Source organism: Lupinus angustifolius, chromosome LG10 (genome assembly GCF_001865875.1).
Source record: "Lupinus angustifolius cultivar Tanjil chromosome LG10, LupAngTanjil_v1.0, whole genome shotgun sequence".
NCBI lineage: Eukaryota > Viridiplantae > Streptophyta > Magnoliopsida > Fabales > Fabaceae > Lupinus > Lupinus angustifolius.
Genome location: NC_032018.1, coordinates 6,570,299 through 6,589,838, shown reverse-complemented (window position 1 = coordinate 6,589,838; position 19,540 = coordinate 6,570,299). Strand labels below are relative to the sequence as shown.

At 32.9% G+C, this 19,540-nt stretch overlaps 1 protein-coding gene and 1 long non-coding RNA gene across 2 annotated transcripts; one reads left to right on the top strand and one right to left on the bottom strand.

Annotated features, from left to right (window-relative positions):
• Positions 7,490 to 16,001, bottom strand: LOC109358823. The gene is made up of 3 exons (XR_002109009.1): positions 15,916 to 16,001; positions 13,050 to 13,052; positions 7,490 to 7,502 (listed from the first exon to the last, which is right to left on the bottom strand). It is a non-coding gene; the product is annotated as an uncharacterized LOC109358823 (long non-coding RNA).
• Positions 12,432 to 17,491, top strand: LOC109358821 (protein trichome birefringence-like 39). Its single transcript, XM_019603281.1, has 5 exons — positions 12,432 to 12,792; positions 13,684 to 13,855; positions 15,944 to 16,119; positions 16,223 to 16,381; positions 17,053 to 17,491. The coding sequence occupies exons 1-5, from the start codon at positions 12,491 to 12,493 to the stop codon at positions 17,339 to 17,341; spliced, it is 1,098 nt and encodes a 365-aa protein (XP_019458826.1). The 5' UTR covers positions 12,432 to 12,490; the 3' UTR covers positions 17,342 to 17,491.

Here is a 19,540-nt window from a genome sequence, read left to right as displayed (position 1 = left end):
AATTTAAAAGTGAAATTTCTCTCTCACTCTATATGTATATATACATATTTTTATGTATATTGGTGATCATTATTCAAGTTGGTGAATGATATAAATTTGAGCTCGATAACCTGATTGAAATTTTGTGAACTTTAATTTAATTGATTTTAAACTAAAATAATATATTATTTTGAAATCCACTCAAAACATAACTCAAGCCCATCAATAATGAATCAAGTCAAAATAAGCTAATTTCAACTCTATTTCACACATTTCCACTCCTATTTGTGACACACCTAGAGTTACCGCCAAATGTGGATGGAACTCACAGTGCAATGATAGATGTATTATAGTAAGAAATAGGGATTTAGCTTTTACCTTTTAAATAAATAAATATATTTAATCCAGACATTACACTTACAAGGTATTGGACGAATGCAAATTGATTATATTAATTAAATAGAAAAGGGAACAAAGTTAATACTTTATATCAAATTGTAAAAGTTGAATACACTAAGTTATTAATATTTTACATGAAATCTTTATGAACTTTCTCAGTACCCCTTGTTCATAAAAATTAAATATAAGTAGCCTGTTATGACCTGTACATGAATGTAATAGTATGTACCCGTAAATGTAAAAATTTATATATATTCAGTACAACATTTAAAATTCATTTGTATATTTTAAAGAGATAATAATAATGAAATATAAATGATGAATGAGGCAATGGTAATGTATAAAATTTATATAATGTTAATATATATTACCTCCTGCCACCATCAATATCTTAACATTTTTGAATGTTTTGTATTAAATAATCAAAGTTTTCCTACCAATGATGATAATATCTTTTGGTGGTAGTTAGCACAAGAAAATTAAGCTTTTATAATCAGCCACTGTATACTTCTTTGGGTAAAAACAAATCCAATTGTAGCGTGCGAATTACATGACCACCTAACTCACCATTAATACTTAATTGGTTGCATTCATAAAGCACTTTTCTTAAGTACAAAGTTATATTCATCATTGCACATTTAGATTCCCACGGGATAATGCCTAACATTATTGACCAATGAAATTGAATGGGTGAGAAAGAAGAGAAACAAAAACATGTAAACGAAAGTCAAGTATCTCTAAATTTACTCATTAAGCAATGAAAATTGTGTCTAATTGTGTTCCAATCCAATTTATAGTTGTCACATATTTAAAAATAAAAATTATAAAAACAAAAATTAATTTTTTTATGTTGTATGGTAAGATTTAATTAGTTGGAGACATAATAACAAAAATATTTGAGGGTAGAGTATCCTGATTCATGACTAACCTGGCCTGACTTGAAGTAGTATTTTCTTGAGCAAAAAAATTCCATATTCTCTTGTAACCGATAAGTTAGCAACACAACAAACATGGTACGTTGTTTGCAATTAATTTGTTGGATTATTATATATCGTTAAATTAACAACTCATAATAATTGCTTTGGATGGTTTACTACTTTGCTCAAAAGAAAATGACAACGCATAAAGGAAAAGGACCTACAAGAAGGTGGTGCATGCATGATAATGGTTGCCAAAGGCTAGATAAACATATAAGGTTGATAATAACTTATGGCTTAAGAGTTTTATTATTTAAGTAATTTCTTTTAAAAATTGCAAGTGGATACTAGAATCACGTTCTAGAAATGCTATTGACGATACATATTTGTGGATAAGTTTTGACTTTTGAGACTCGGTGTTTTGATTTTTGAATTATATATACTTTTACTTGTATATACGTAATCCATGCATTAGAGGAATTTAAGCTTTGAGATTTTATGTTATTTATAGCCGGTTAGTCAGAATTGAATAAAATTAATAAAAGAGTATAGTCATAAGTAGATTTAATTGAACTTTTACACACACAAAAACCCTCAAATGAACTAGAAATCATTAGTGTTTTTACTCGGCCACGTCTCTTTTACCACAACAACAATTGCATTGGATATATATCTAATGAACATAAAAAATATATATAGGTTATTATATTTTATTAAAATATTTGTAACGTGCATTTCATTATTTTTTAACAATTTTTAATACATCTAATGACTGATTTTAATTGTGTCTAATACACAAGGTGTGGAGAATGGGACATTGACATGAGTATGAAAGGTGGAAGAATGAAAGAAACTCTTGACACACATGCACTTTAATTTAAGCCTAAGAGCCGTCAACAAGTATGGCTTCTATGTTAATAGTTCTCGTGTTGACGAGAACTCGTGTGATTCATACACTTGAAAAAGACAAGTCAGATGAAACCTACGGTCTCTAATATCACCCAACCCAAGGGTCGTTTTTCTCATGTCACAAATCATGAACTACATTGAGTACATGCACGCTCCATTAATATGTAACCCTCACTACAACAAGGATCCTCTTCATTAATGGAGAGATAATTGTATGTTTTTATACTTATTTTTAGTAACAAAAGTGTAATTTTATTATAATCAAAATGATAAATGTGACATTGGAAGTTACATTTCCTTTGTTTTTTGAAGCACTTGCATCTCCATTAATGGAGAATATCGTAACTCCTCACATGCATATTAATGATATATGTTGATAGTATGGAGTGAGACTCCTCTCCATTAATAAAGAGAGAAGTGCTATATAAAAGTAAAGAAAGAACAATATTCATAGACATTTATATCTCTTTTATTTAAAATGATATTACACTTTTACCCTTAAAATACAAAGGAAAAAATCATTTGTCTCTCCATTACTTGAGAGGAGTCTCACTCAATAGTGTGAGGGTTGTCTAAGCATAATGGATCGGATCCGATTTTGAGACTTATTTTAGCTCACTCTCTTATGTACACTATTGGACATCTTGAGTATGGAGTTTGTAGGACTAGACCTTTGCAGTTGGTTATAAGGAAAATCAGACTTTGATACTATATTAGAATGACCAAACCTAACTTCATCCAAAAAACTATTTGATAGGGTGAGCAATACCTAAACATTATAAGTAATGAATCAACCATATTCTGACACAATATGTAATTATCTTAATATATTTGGTTAATCAATTAGATTCTATGGAGATAAATACAATAACATTCATCCATCATAAATACATAATTGAGTACTCATGAAAAGAGTACTCCTGATTGTAGTAGGCTCTACGAATGCAATTCACTGATGAGCTACTTTGCCATTTAAAACTTATTTATACTTGACATCCTAATTAAACTACTATTAACTAATTGACATAACTAGAGTACCTAACTATTAATATAACTACATTAATTATATACAAAATCGTATCCTTGTTATCATTTCAATATGGTCCTCTTGTATTATTCAAGTGTTGGTTTACTTGCAAAAAAACCAGAAGAAGAAAAGAAAGAAAACAGAATAGGAATGAGAAGAAGAGGAAGATGAGTTGCAGAGAAGAATTCAGAGAAGGAAATGCAATATGTAGAAGAGAAGAGGATGAATATTGAATAGAGGAAATTAGAGGTGAGTGAACTATATTAATCTTTCATTGCAAAAACATTACATCAATTACAAACCATACTTTCCTTTTATAGCACACTCTAACTAACTGAACTTTCTGAATTTAGAAAGTTCCTAACTACATTACCTAACTAAACTGAATTACAAAAACAGGCTAGTTACAACACTCCTACTTAATTCAGTTTAATCATTCAATCTTACAACACCAATCTTCAACCTTAATTTCTCAAATCTCTCATTCTTCAATGGCTTGGTAAAAATGTCTGCAAGTTGTTCTTCACTTCTGCAGAACACCATTCTTAGCTTTCCCTTGCTTACTTGATCTCGTAGGAAGTGAAATCGTGTCTCAATGTGTTTACTACGACCATGTGCCACTGGATTCTTAGCCAGATGTATGGCTGATTTGTTGTCAACCATTAAAATCGTGCCATCACCTTCTTCTTTTAGTTTTAGTTCCAGCAATAGTGTGTCCAACCAGAGGCTTTGGCAAGCAGCCATACATGCTGCTATATACTCAGCTTCACACGAGGAGAGGGCAACCACATCTTGCTTCTTTGAACACCATGAGATTGGTGAATTCCCAAGCATAAACAAATACCATGTTGTGCTTTTCCTGTCAAGCTTGTCTCCACACCAATCTGCATCACTATAGCCAATTACATCATAACTTGAATTGCTGAGATGATTTGGTAGTAGCAGACCAAACTCTATAGTGCCTTTGATGTATCTAAGCAGTCTTTTGGCAGCTAGGAGGTGCTCTCTGGTTGGTGCCTCCATGAACTTGCTAATTAAGCCAACATCATACACAATGTTAGGCCTTGTGTTGCAGATATACCTTAGGCACCCAACCATTTGTCTATACATGGTTTTGTCAACCAATGAGTCATCTTGATGCACCAATTTCCCTGCTTCAACAGGTGTTGACACAGATTTGCAGTGGAACATGTTGAATCTTTTCAAAACATCAGCAATGTACTTTTTCTGATGTATGATTATGCCTTCCTTGATTCTAGTGAATTCTATCCCTAGGAAGTAGGATAGGTTTCCTAGATCACTCATATCAAATTCACTCTTCATAGCCTGCTTGAAGGAGTTGATCTCACCTACATCACTGCCTGTTACTAGGAGATCATCAACATATAGGCAAACAATTACCATTTGGCTCAATTCTGCACCTCTCAAATAGACACCATATTCAGCTGTGCATTTAATGAATCCAAGCCTTAGTAGGAAGCCATCAATTCTCTTATTCCAGGCTCTTGGTGCTTGCTTAAGACCATACAAGGCCTTATGCAATTTGTATACCAATCCTTCACTTCCTGCAATTTCAAAACCAGGAGGTTGAGAGACATATACCTCTTCTTCTAATGGCCCATTCAGAAATGCTGATTTTACATCCATCTGTTGTATGCACCACCCTTTATAGCTTGCTAGTGACACCACCAACCTTATGGTTTCCATTCTTGCAACAGGAGCAAACACCTCATCATAGTCTAGGCCTTGTCTTTGAAGGAATCCCTTTGCAACAAGTCTAGCCTTGTACTTGGTCACCTCTCCCTTTGGATTTATCTTTACTTTGTAAACCCATCTTACACCAATTGCCTTCTTTCCTCTTGGTAGTTGAGTAAGCTCCCAGGTTCTGTTTTTCTCAATGGAAGTGAGTTCTTCTTGCATAGCCTCAATCCAATGACTCTGCCTGAAAGCTTCTTCTGTGTTTACTGGTTCCATTTCAGCCAATAGTGCCATGTGGACTAGCTCTCCTTCAATAGTGATTTCTGAGTCTGGAAAGACCTCATAGTCACTTAATCTTGATGGTAGTTGTCTAGCTCTATGTGGTCTAGTTTGGTTTTGAGTTACTTCAGCAACAACTGGTTGATCATTATGCATTTGTTCCATTTCTCCTTGGCCTTCATCAAGTTGTGTTATTGTAAGCCTTGTTGGATTATTGCTTGTTTCACTCCAATCCCAACTCTGTGTCTCATCAACTTTTACATCTCTGCTCATTATTATTCTATGATTTAGAGGATCATAGATTCTGTATGCACGTGTAGTGTGATAGCCAATCAATACAAGTTTCTTGCTTCTATCATCAAGCTTCTTTCTCTGAGCTTCAGGCACATGAGTGTAGCAGATTGAGCCAAAGATTCTGAAGTGATCCACTCTAGGCTTCAACCCTGACCAGGCTTCTACAGGTGTGTTGTCCTCAAGCCTCTTTGTAGGACATCTGTTCATGATATACACTGCTGTAGAGACAGCTTCTCCCTAAAATCTTTTTGGCATAGACTTTGTTCTAAGCATGCTCATAGTCATGTTGAGAATGGTTCTATTCTTTCTTTCTGTAGTACCATTATGCTGTGGGGTATAAGGAGCAATCACTTCATGAATCATCCCTTCTTTGACACAAAATTCTTTCATCTCATTTGACAAGTACTCACCTCCTCCATCAGTTCTCAGAGTCACTAGTTTCTGTCCACTTTGCCTTTCTACTTGAGCCTTGAACTTGACAAAAATTGAAAATACCTCACACTTCCTTCTGATCAGATAAACCCAGGTCTTTCTTATGAAGTCATCAGTGAAGGTTATGAAGTATTTGTTGTTTCCTAATGAGTGTTCTTCAAAGGGGCCACATACATCCGAATAGACCAACTCAAGTGACTTTGTTGATCTAGTTGGTATGTGAGCCACAAAGCTGCTCCTACTCTGGTTGCTTGCCAAGCAGTCATCACACACTGTGTTTGGACTACTGATTGGTGGTAATCCATTGACAATTCCCTTCCTGCTTAAAAACTCAAGGCTCTTGAAGTTCAGGTGGCCATACCTCTGATGCCAAGTCCAATTATCAAGAGTTGTCTTAGATAATAGGCACTTGTGATCATTGACTTGAATCCCAATCTTGAAGGTTCTGTTTTTGGACAGTGGAACCCTTAAGATGAGATTCTTGTCATGATCAAATACATTTAGCATCTTGTCTGCCATGGTCATTTCATATCCTTTCTCAAGTAATTGTCCAAGGCTGAGTAGGTTGCTCTTCATCTTGGGCACATATAGGACATTTTTGATGCTTGCACTCTTCCCATCCTTTCTTCTGATGGAGATATCCCCAACTCCCTCAGCATTGATGAAGCTATGATCAGCAAATTTCACTCTGCTCTTTGCATTTTCGTCAAGTCTTTCAAACCACTCATTGTTGCCTGACATGTGGTTTGAGCACCCTGTGTCAAGATACCAGCAATCATCCTTGACTTCTTGTTCTGATGTGACCATCAGTAGGACCTGTTCTTCCTCAGATTCCTCCTCTTGAGCCAACCTTGCTTCAATTTCTGGACCATTACCATGAGCACCCTTGAACCTGCATTCAGATGCAAAGTGACCAAAATTCTTGCAATTAAAGCATTGAATTTTCTTCTTATCAAACTTCTTCTTGTTTTTCTTTGACATCTGGTCTTGTCCACTGCTTCTATTTCCAGAGAATGAGCTTGAATCCTGCCTTGTTCCTTCATAGCTCCTTCCTTTTTCAGATTTCCATTTGTTCTTAAACCTCTTAGTGAAGTTTCCTTGACTGTATGGCTTTCTGGTTGTTTGAGCTTGGAGAGCTTGATCAGAGTTTCTCTCTGTGCTTCTTTCTTTGATCCTTTGTTCATGTGCTTCTAAAGTGCTTTGCAATTCTTCAATCTTGAACACCTCAAGATCCTTAGACTCCTCTATGGCAACAACCACATGATCAAATTTGGAGTTTAAGGTTCTCAACACCTTTTCAACTACCAATTGATCCCTCATTACTTCACCACATCCCTTCATCAGATTTGTGAGAGATCTGATTTTGGTGAAGTATTCTCCAATTGTGTCACCATCTCTCATTTGTAGTAATTCATATTCCCTCCTCAAGGTTTGGAGCTTCACCTTCTTTACTTTCTCTGCACCAGCATAGCTTTTTTCAAGGCTGTCCCAAGCTTCTTTTGCTGTCTTTGCATTGGAAATCTTCTCAAAATTCGATTCATCCACACATTGATGAATCATGAATAAAGCTTTACAATCTCTCTTCTTGCAATCTCTGTGAACAAGTCTCTGAGCTTCAGTTGCATCCTCACCCACTGATTGATAGCCTTCTTGAATTATATCAAGCACTTCTTGGTAACCAAACAAGACCTTCATCTGTATGCGCCATCTCTCATAAATCTTCCTGTCCAGAATGGGTAATGTCATTGTAAACCCACTATTTGCAGCCATGGATGAACTGATAGGTTTCCCTTTTCCCACTGATCCAGGAGTCGAAGAAGAGCTCTTGATACCACTGTTGGTTTACTTGCAAAAAACCAGAAGAAGAAAAGAAAGAAAACAGAACAGGAATGAGAAGAAGAGGAAGATGAGTTGCAGAGAAGAATTCAGAGAAGGAAATGCAATACGTAGAAGAGAAGAGGATGAATATTGAATAGAGGAAATTAGAGGTGAGTGAACTATATTAATCTTTCATTGCAAAAACATTACATCAATTACAAACCATACTTTCCTTTTATAGCACACTCTAACTAACTGAACTTTCTGAATTTAGAAAGTTCCTAACTACATTACCTAACTAAACTGAATTACAAAAACAGGCTAGTTACAACATCAAGAACAGGACAAAAATTTATGCACTAGGCGTGATGTTGTTTTATTAGTATTTCTTGAAACTAAACTTGGTCGTCTTATGCAAAAGTTGTATTGGATCGATTCACAATACCAATAAAGACTTAGTTTTGCTTTGAGATCGATCTCAATATATTTATGTCAAATGGTGAAAAATAAAGCATGTGGAAGGTGTTCGGAAAACATTCAACCTAAGGATCGACTTTCTAGCAAATAATTTATTAAAAATTTGGTTTTTCTTTTTATCAGCCGGCTTTATTTAATTATTTGAGGATATAAATAATCCACCAACAATATTATTGTTGTACCCGTCCATGATCGGGGAACCTCCAAATACCGTGGAGTTCTAATGTTACTGGTTCATTAAAAAGGTGAAAAATTACTGACAATAGTACCACTTGTTGGACCCATCTGTGACTGGGGAGTCTTTAACCACCAAAAAGTCATATTTTTACTAGGTCATGGGAAGAGTGAAAGTTGTCATCAAATAACATATTTTGATAAAAAACGTTAATGCAATGGTTTCATAAGTTTTTTCCACTCAAAGTTTTATAATTATCTCTTATATATAATGTGGATTTTCACAAGTGAATATAATGACTGCATATCGAATATATTCACCCATTATTATTAATATTTGTTAGTGTTATTCTTATTATGATGATGATAATGGTTACGGTTTATTGAATTAGGTGAAGTCTCTTTCAATTGAACGTTCAACAACACTACCTTCCATTGTGTTCCACGCAAAGTTCGAAACACGGTCCTTCTTTTACTTTAATTAACTTTCCTTTCTGGTCGTGTGTTTTGGTTAGGGCAACAAAGAAGGAGGAGAGATCACATGGACTCCAGATCCTGTCCCAACATACGGTCGGCCAAAACATAATTTTATTATATATTTCTGTTTAATATTCCTAATTTTTTTTTTAAATTATCTTGAAGTTTAAAACTCCAATACTAAACTAGAACTCTATATTATCTACCATGCCAAAGGTTGGAGAATAGAATAGGGTGATAGAGTTGGGAAAATTTTCTAATTTTCTACTACGGGCTAGGTTATCATCATGCAATTTGTATGACTTGAGTAAACTTTATACTCAGTTGAATAAGTTTTTGGATTATAAATTTTAGGGGGGATTTTGAAAATTTCAGTGTTTAATTGAATTAATAACAATTAGAATCACACAATATAATTGACATAGATTAGTCATCTTCACCAAAACAAGGAACATTTTTTTAGGGACTTAAGTCACACTTATAATCAGTGAGAACAAGACTATATTGGATGGTCCGACCAGTCTGATTAGACTTGAAAACAACTCTAGTTTATAGTCTTAATTGAATGAGGGTTGAACCACTTTAAACTGAGGAAATTTCAGTTCGACCGTGTTAAACCCAGGAAGTAAACCAGACCGTCTGGATGGTCTGACGAAGAGATGTTACTTTAATGTAATTATACATGAATATTAATTATATAAAATTTTAAATTTATATATAATTATATATTTGTAGATAAAAATTATTGATTATGTATAAAATCATCCAATCAGTCTGAATGATTTAACCATTTAAACCTAATATAAAACCTCTTTTAGTTTGATGTCTGATTCAAGATTCACAATATTCTTGTAATTCAGAGAAAGATCTCACTTTGGTGATGATGTGAGGCATGATGTCAGCATCAAAGGATAAAGTCTCAAATCAATTAAAAGATTAGCAAAGATTGATTACCCCTTAATCATGTTCAAAATTCTGTTATGCAATAATGAAAATATATGATATCAATTAAAATTTTAAAAATTTATTATTGTTGATATTTTTGTTTTATTATTATTGGGCAGAAATTAAGGCAATAAATATCTTTGATTGACAACTCTCATTTTGACTTACAAACTTATTTTCATGTTTTGTTGGTACTACAATTGGCTGTGTCAATTTGGCCTTTAATTACTTTGAAATTTCAGCATAACAAGACAAGAGGTTCACTGGCTTGACATTAACAATGAGGTCCTGAATAATAAGGGAGTTTTTATTTGCATGGTGCACTTCATCGAATAATTAAATTATCAGTTTGATATATATTTTAAATAATCGATTTTTAAGTTGTCGATTTCAGTTTTTTTCCTCCCTCTCCCTAAAATTGGCAATATGAGGTGTTTGTATATTTTAATTCTTTTTCTTCCTCTCCCCCTAAATCGGCAATAGAGGAGTTTTTTGTTTTTTAATTTTTTCTGTCCTCACTAAATCGGTAGGGGTGAAGTTTTTAAATATTTTAATATTTTCTCTCTCTCCTCCTAAATTGGCAAGGGGAGAGTTTTATGTTTTTTCCCTCTCTCCCCCTAAATCGACAATGAAGGGAAACAATATATTAACTTTATCATTATATCTAAATTTTTAATTAACAAAAGTGATTCAAATTTTTTTACTAACTAACAGCATGTCCAGGGATGTTGGTGTTGATTAATTTGTTAGTTAGTAAAAAATTTGAATCACTTTTGTTAATTAAAAATTCACATATATCTTCTCCCTCCTTGTCGATTTAGGGGGAGAGGAAAAAAATAAAAAACATAAAACTCCCCCATTGTCGATTTAGGGGGAGAGAGAAAAAAATTAAAATATTTAAAAACTCCCCCACTGCCGATTTAGGGGACATAAAAAACAAACTAAAAAACAAAAAACTCCCCCCTCATTGCTTATTTAGGGGGAGGGAGAAAAAAATTAAAATATATAAACTCCCACTGTTGCCGATTTTGGGGGAAGAGAGAGAAAAAAACTGAAATTAGTAACTTGGAAGCCGATTATTTAAAACATATACCAAACTGATAATTTTTCGAAAAGGTATACCAAGACTGTAATTTTTCGGTCAAGGTGCACCATGCAAGTAAAAACTCCGAATAATAAGTCTCATTTAAATATCTTCTTTATTTTTAATTTTCAGTTTCCCAGTTTTACTTATTAATATAAATTTTCAAAAAGAACAAATTTTGGCAACAAATTCTTGACAAGTCCTGATTGGTAAGCACGGTTGGTTTTCATGGCGTTGCTATCTAGATTTCACGTACATTGATTTTTCCCCTTAGCTTATGATGGGATAGGTGAGAAGGATGCGCCTCCAATATTTTAGTGCCATGTGGTAGTAATTTGATTTTTTAAATTTGAAGAATCTTATACCATTAGACCAACATGTGTATATATATTGGGTTGGAACTCGAGTAACATTATCCTCCATATTTGTATCAATTTAACTACCTCATGGGGAATGACATCCTTTGTATAAATGATCCAGCTCCACTACTTAATACTTATATTAGCAATCAATACCTAATACTCTGTCTAGAACATGGTATACATGCTGTACTATCTATTGATTATTAATAAAGGAATAAGGATACTTCTCATATCAAAGTTTCAATCAAGGCACTATCCTATTTTCTCAACAATAACAAGAACCAAAAAATCCACCGAATGTGAGTTGTTTTTTCTACATATAGAAAACTGATTAAAACATAACATGGTTTTGTTAAAATCTTGTGCTAATAGCTGAGAACACAAGGTGTCAAAATTGGAATACCATGTATATGATTGTGAGTCTCGAAGTAACAATAAAATAAAATGACTAATTTTGTGACAAAAATCTCATTTTTCTAATGCCATATATAATAGTCTGAGTTTCAGTACAAAGATAAGGTTATAGTTTTGTGACCTGAAACTTTCGTTTTTGTAAATAACAACAAAACCTTGTATTACCTAAGCTGCAAGTTGAAGGACAAAGATTAAATTAGTCTCTAAACAAATTATAGCAACACTAACTTTGTAGAACACTATTTTTATCCTCAATATATTGTGCCAATTTTAGAATCCATGTGATGTGCATCAATGGATCAAATAATTTTAGGACCACTGAGGTAAACCCAGGGAAACTTTTATCAATACTTTTTTAGAGTCCAAATCATTCACGTTTCACAGAATTTTCACAGCATGGATTGGGATTGGATCCAACCCCACCACATGCCAATGTTAAAATAAATTAAAAAGGAATCTACCCAAAGTTCCACAGTATCTGACTTTCAGTCAGCAATGTTAAATAAAAATTAAAACAAAACACTCTGTTTTAACATTCCATGTGCAAAACAAATACTATATAATAACAAAAAAAAAATTATAATATATTTTTATTTTATTTATTTATCATGAAATTACATATTTTAGAACATGAAGAGAAACAAACATTTATCTTTATATTATTGGAGATGATGCTCGTTCAACTTCCTCTTCACACCTCATCTACAAGTCTAGAGTGAGATACACATTATATAAGCTCTTGTCTCACACAACCTTTTCTTCAATTCTTGTCCTTTTTTTCCTTGGACAAAAGAAACCCAAGAAAATGGGTTTCTTGTTACCATCTTTGTTCCTCTCTCTGTTTGTTCTGTTTCCTCACGAAACAAAAGCAGAGGATTTGGACCTATTTAGCAATGCAACAACAACTACCATTTCCAGTGGTAGTAGAAAACTTGCAGGAAGATGCAATTGGTTTCATGGAAAATGGGTATATGATGCTTCTTACCCTCTCTATGATCCTTCTACTTGTCCCTTCATAGATCCACAATTCAATTGTCAAAAGCATGGTCGACCTGATTCACTTTACCAGAAATATAGATGGCAACCATTCTCTTGTTCTCTACCAAGGTACATTCATTCATGCGTTCACTCCTTGTGTTTTAACCAATCTCATGTATATCATTTTCACTAGCTTCTGATTATGGTAGCTAAAAGAAAATGCTTTTGTATATCTCTATATCCTTCACACCGTGAGCCTATGACTGAATCAAATATATAGACACCAACATAACCAATTACAAGAAATGCTATCAACTTTCTATTGCCAAACCAATTTACGGCGAGAGAAGTAGTCTACCCCATCATGGTGAATGCATCAAAGAGACTTACTTCCTGTCATCTCTCCATACAAGCATGTTAGATTAGGTGACGGGCTCCTTAGGGCCCGATTATAAATCGGGAAAGCTGAGCTTCTACTATAATATTATGTTAAGTTTTTATCTCAAAATCAATTGACAATGAAAAAAAAACACTTGACATATAAGCTATGGAATAAGACATGGGATGCTGAACTTGCAACTACACATAGGGGTAGTTATAATGCTGAGAATTATTGGCACTAGTGATGTGCATAAGTGTGTATAGATCACTACACCCTTATGTACAAAAAAAATCATTTAACTCTCTATACCTCACACGAAATAAACTTCTCCCAGGTACTAAAATATTGGATGATATATTTTTATAGATTTTTTATTTATTTAATTAAGAAAATTAAAGAAAATCTGGACTTTTAAATTTTTTTGGATATCACATATTCACATGTCATAATCATCTTCCCAGTACCGGAAAAGAGCTCAACTCAACTTTTACCTATTTAGTTGCAGAAATTAAGTATGAATATGTAGTAAGACAACATCATTTGTATTAAACTATGAAAACTGTGTAGATATGAAGTTACACGTGGTATGTATATCATTGCAATATTTTTTGCTAAATGGGTGCCAAACATTTGTGAAGGTTCAACGCATTGGATTTCCTAGAGAAATATAGGGGAAAGAAGATTATGTTTGTGGGTGACTCTTTAAGCTTAAACCAATTCAATTCATTGGCATGTATGATCCACTCTTGGGTTCCAAATATCAGGACCACTTTCACAAAAAATAGTGCTCTCTCCACAGTGACATTCCAGGTTGGTTTTTAATTATTGTTTTTTCAAACTTTTGAAATTGTAGTGCTGGAAATGATGATTGTTTGGTGTTGTCAATGGTGATGTCATTTTATATGTAGTCCAGCTTTAGCCTCAAATATGGGATCACATCTTTTGTCATGTGTTATTGCACGTGAATCACTTATAATTTGTTAGAAAAATACTTAATTATTAAATTTTAATTTAAATATATTTTTTCAATCAATTATAATTAAGTAGTAAATGAAGTGACATATGGTTTCCTTAAAATTAAATGTTTTGAGTATCTTTATCTGCCTTATTTGAATTCAAATTATGCTTTGAAGTCACTTATTTGAATAAGCTGGTGGTGAGGGTTGATCTGTGTTGCGTGTGTTTGTGAACACTCAAGTGTGTGAACAATAAATTTTAGGACGTGATTGGTGGAAGAATTTTATTTTTGTAGGGGATATTTCTGATGTTTGTTAAATGGATATTAAATGTGTGTGTCTTTATTTGAACGTGCACATAATTGCCCCAGCTAGATATAATACTAACTTTGCTACTTATAAATTTAGGCGTATACTTATAAATTATAATTGAAAAAAAAAATACTTTTGAATAAGATCTAACTTTACACACATTATTTTCTCAAACAAGGTTTATACTTTTTTGAATTTTTAAACAATTTCTTGTAGATATTCGTTGACAAAATTTATACCTCCAATTTTGCATTTGTTGGTACATCATAATTTAGTTTAGATCATATATGAACCCCACATTTCAAGCTTAATAAGATATTTCAACTTCAAGTAAGTATGTAGGAATAGATTTGTCATCCATATCACAGCTTTATCTGACTCATTTAGAAGTGTTTCTGTTGATCGAGAATATGTATATAGTTAAACAAATATTTTGAATAGAGAAACTTTTATTTTTCATTAAGACATTAACCATCCTTATTTTTTCTTGTCCACTTCCATACCAATTTTTCTCTCTGTTTTCTTCTTTCTTTCTTTCTTTCTAAATTGTATTACAAATTGTCAAAACCAAGTTGCTTTATAGGGAAATTCGTTAAACACATGTCTCAATTTGCAATGATTAGTGTTGGATATCTAGATTCCCTCCAAATCTTTGCCATGTACTAATTAACACCAATCTCGGGTTGGAAATGGATAGTAGCCAAGCTGGCACATCATTAGTGGCAATTAACCTGTCAACACAACATTGACAATATGAGGTTTTTAGAGTGTTGATACAAGTTTTTCTCTTGTATATTTGACTTGATATTCTACAGAACTAAAGATAACAATAAAAACTGAATATGTAGGTATCCGTTGAAACCCAACTTGAATTTAATAGGAAAAAATCGAAATAGTTAAATTTGAATTCCGAATGAAAATTCATAGAAAATTTAATTGTAAAAAGTTATTATAACATCAAGAGTAGCATTTACTGCTCTTTATGCCTGTAGAAAATAACTTCTAAAAAAACTTAATTTGTATTTTAGTCCTTAATCACCTCCCAAATGGACCACTTGTGTGGATTAATTCAGAGTTCAGACGCAGTCTTCTCAGACTTTTCCTTTATATAAATTAAGTAAATTGCAAATGTATAATAAAAAAGTGGGACCCTTGTGTTTCTGATAAGGAATGATCTTCTTCTTTTCTTGTTTTTATTCCATATTCCAATTTGATTTCCCATTGGGACCTAGATACAAGAAAGGACATCACTGAAAAGGAACCTGGTAGACACAAAATTCTTCAGAACTAAACCAACTTTTGTCGCAAACTTTAACAAATAAAATCTTTTGAATGAAGAAAGCTACCAAAGGAAAAGAAACTTCTAAAAACTATAGAAATGGGGCGATTGTGTAAAGAATACTCAACCATGACAATAAAGTTTTAATTTCATTACATGAATGTGAGGTCACATACATTGATAAAGATGTTGTAATGTTTTATTATTATATAATGTTCACCAGTAAAATATTAATCTATATATTTTCCTAATATTATTTCATCTATAATTTTTTATATTACTCTTCTTTTAAGAATTAGATTACATCCATTTGATATATTCACAAAAAATATTTGATTTTTTATTTTTCAGGACTATGACCTCCAACTATTTCTATATCGCACCGCATATTTAGTAGACCTTGATCATGAGCAAGTTGGAAGAGTTCTTAAGATCAACTCAATTAAAAGTGGGGATGCATGGAGAGGGATGGATGTACTAGTCTTTAACACATGGCACTGGTGGACCCACACTGGGAGTGCACAGCCGTAGGATCAATCTTTCACATTATCATCTCATTAATCAATTTTGTTATTAGGTTGAGTGATAATAATACTAATTTATTTTGTGTTCATTGAAAATTCATTGCAGGTGGGATTATATTCAAGAGCGTAACAAGTTGTACAAAGACATGAACCGTTACATTTTATTCTACAAAGGTTTAACAACTTGGGCTAGATGGGTTAACATAAACGTAAATCCATCCCAAACCAAGGTCTTCTTTTTAGGAATTTCTCCTGTGCATTACGAGTAAGTAATTTCCACTTCAATATAATTAATTACTAAAAGTATATTGCATATATTTTATATGTAGTTTTTCATTACGAGTAAGTAATTTCACACGAATTTTATGTTTGGTTACCATATAATGCACCCGGTAACATTTGATAAATATGTCAACAAAATAACTGAACTTAACCTATGAATTTTTTTCTATGTTTGACCTACTTTATAAATAGAAGTATAGAACATGATAAAACAACCGTCCTTAAAAATGTACTTTGATTCCAAGGAAACAAAGACAACAAAATATAGGAGCAGTTTTCCGAAAATGTTCACTCCTCCGTGTCTCACTTAATGTGATTGTTTGAAAAAAATATATTTAAGTTATTAAATTACTAATCAAATTATTTTTTTGATCAATCACATCAAATAATGTGTGTCACACTTGTTATCATCTTCTACCATATTTATGTTGTTATGTTCTGTGGTCAGCACACTAAACACTGCCTTACTCAAATTGTAAAAATATATATTGTGCAAACATTATAATTTTAGATGCAAACATCATAATTTTCGATTGAGCTTTAATATTTAGAAAAAAAATGCATTAATAATATAAGAATTTTTTATATTGTCATTATATTATCAATCATTTATATTTAATCATTATCAACTTTTAAATATAATATATTATTTAGGGGGAGAGATTGGAATGAACCAACAAGATCATGCAAGAGTGAGACACAACCATTCTTTGGATTGAAGTATCCTGCAGGTGCACCAATGGCTTGGGTAGTTGTGAACAAGGTATTAAGCAGAATAAAGAAGCCAGTGTATTTTCTAGATGTGACCACACTTTCACAGTATAGAAAAGATGCACATCCTGAAGGGTATAGTGGTGTTATGGCAACAGATTGTAGTCATTGGTGTCTTCCAGGACTACCTGATACTTGGAATGTGCTTTTGCATGCAGCTCTTTTTGGTTGAAGGAAAGGGTAGCATTCAATTTGCAACTTTGTTTATTAATTAGTTATGATTTATTAGAGGAAAGCCCATTGTTTTCAAGTGTAGGAAATATTTTATTTGTCATTTGGTTCTTGTAATTGATTAATAAAAAGGGGTTTCAACTTTCATGCTTCGTTTTGTAAATTTTCTGATTATGTTGGCAAAAACATGCCTTAGATTGTACCCAATACCAATTCCTTTGAATATTGAAAAGCATTTGCAAATAACTTTATGAAAGTCCTTTTTTATTAAGCTAGCGAATAAATCTCACTTTGCGTAATCAGTTAGTTTTTTCCTTTATGGTATAGTGGGAAAAAAACTTTAAATACAAGAAGGGCTGAATACACAATCCAAATTTAGATGAATTTAGGTGCTTAAAATTTGATGAAAAAATGACTTATTTTATATTGTGTTTTTTCTTCTAAACCTTTCTATTTCAACCTTGCAATAAAGGAAACTTCTAATTCCCTGGTCACAAAATGTAGGTTAGACAGCAAAAATGAATATTTTTTCATTAAAAAAAGAAAGAAAAACTGTGAGGAGCATGGGCCGTAAGTCAGTTAGCAAAACATCCCAATGAGTCTGCAATTTGATCTAGTTGGGCTGTGTAAATGGACACATGCAAACATTATGTTCACATAGCTTATGATTAAAGTTTAAGTCCATTTTGCAAATCAAAAGGAAATAGCTAAGAATGCTAATGCCTCAACAAAAAGAGTAAATAACAACCACTTTAGTTCTCTATGGTAAATCATCCCATCAATTTAGTCTTTGAATATTGAGAAAGAGATGTATGCATTGATAATGTAAAAGTTTTTACATTGTCATTGTATCATCCATCATTTACTTTCAATCATCATTGACTGTGTATAAAATTTTATATTATCAGTGCATAAATATTATACTCTCGAATATTAAAAATTACAACTTTAATTCTGGCAAGTGTATCAACCTACTAGTTAAGTCTCTTTGTCTATCAGAGGAAAGTAAAACTATTAACTTAGTTGACATGACAAATTAACTCATGCAAAGCCTACGATAGTGGGAAATTGTTAGTTCCACCAAAATCTCCCACCTCAAATTTGGTGCATGAGTTAAGAATCATGATAGAAATTATTGGGAACAAACGATCTAAATAAGTAAGGATAAAAGGAATATAGACAATCCACAAAGATTTGTTAACGAGGTTTGGGTATTAATATTATATCTCTGAGAGTGTTGAACAACTACCATTATGTATTACAAAATAATAATTTGTATTTAGGTTACATCATTAGGGTTTAAATAAACATATACAACCCTATGCCCTAACACATTCACATCAACTCAAATTTATAATTTGTATTTAATGTTTTCTACAAAAATTCACGACTCTAGGCCCACACACAAGAGCAGTCTCGGTTGGCTCACCGAAGTCTCGGTTGGTGAACTTTATAGGTGTGTTATCATGATAGGAGGCTCCCGGCCAGTGTGGTATCAGAGCCACCTCAGGAAAACAGGGGGTACGTATGGTATGAATGTTATAGGAGAGGTGAGTAGGAAAGGACACACACTCATGAATACAACTACTCAAGAAGACAGACCCATTATCCTAAGCTCATCTCTTTCCTTACCCAAATCCTGCTCTAAAACTCTCTCTTCGAAAATCGAGAACCTTATAGAGTACTCATATGTCCCGGATGATGCAAAGATAGCAGAAACCGTTCCACCCCTTCTTAGTCCATACAATATATTCAGGGTTAGGACAATCATGATTTTTCACTTATAAGCTTGTAATGAGCTAAGTAACAATGAAAGAAGTAAAAGTCTCAAAGGGGCTATCAAAGGATAAATTCGTTCAGGGTAGGCTTATATGGCTAAGTGACTTATTCAAAAGAAATGCCTAGATAACTTCAATATGTGCATGTGAATATCAAGTATCAACAAGAAACAAGTCAAGTTATAGAGTGCAAGAAATCAATAGTGCAATCACACGTGAAATAATATTAGATGGCATACAACAATCCATCCACAATTAAAGCTCAAATTCTCACATGGGACAAGTCTATCACAATTGTTTCAACCTCTTAATTCTCAAAAGCAACTTGACATACAAAAATGCATGGATTCACACCACAAGATATCAAGACTTAAGTGAATTAAAGTATGGGAGAAAATGCCCAAGCCTAAGCAAAACCTAAA

What these genes read in the sequence shown, in the direction of transcription:
- LOC109358821 (XM_019603281.1), top strand. Translation starts at nt 12,491, where the DNA reads ATGGGTTTCTTGTTACCATCTTTGTTCCTCTCTCTGTTTGTTCTGTTT. An exon ending in TTCTCTTGTTCTCTACCAAG is followed by an intron (nt 12,793 to 13,683) that starts GTACATTCATTC and finishes ACATTTGTGAAG; the next exon opens with GTTCAACGCATTGGATTTCC. An exon ending in ATTTCTCCTGTGCATTACGA is followed by an intron (nt 16,382 to 17,052) that starts GTAAGTAATTTC and finishes TATATTATTTAG; the next exon opens with GGGGAGAGATTGGAATGAAC.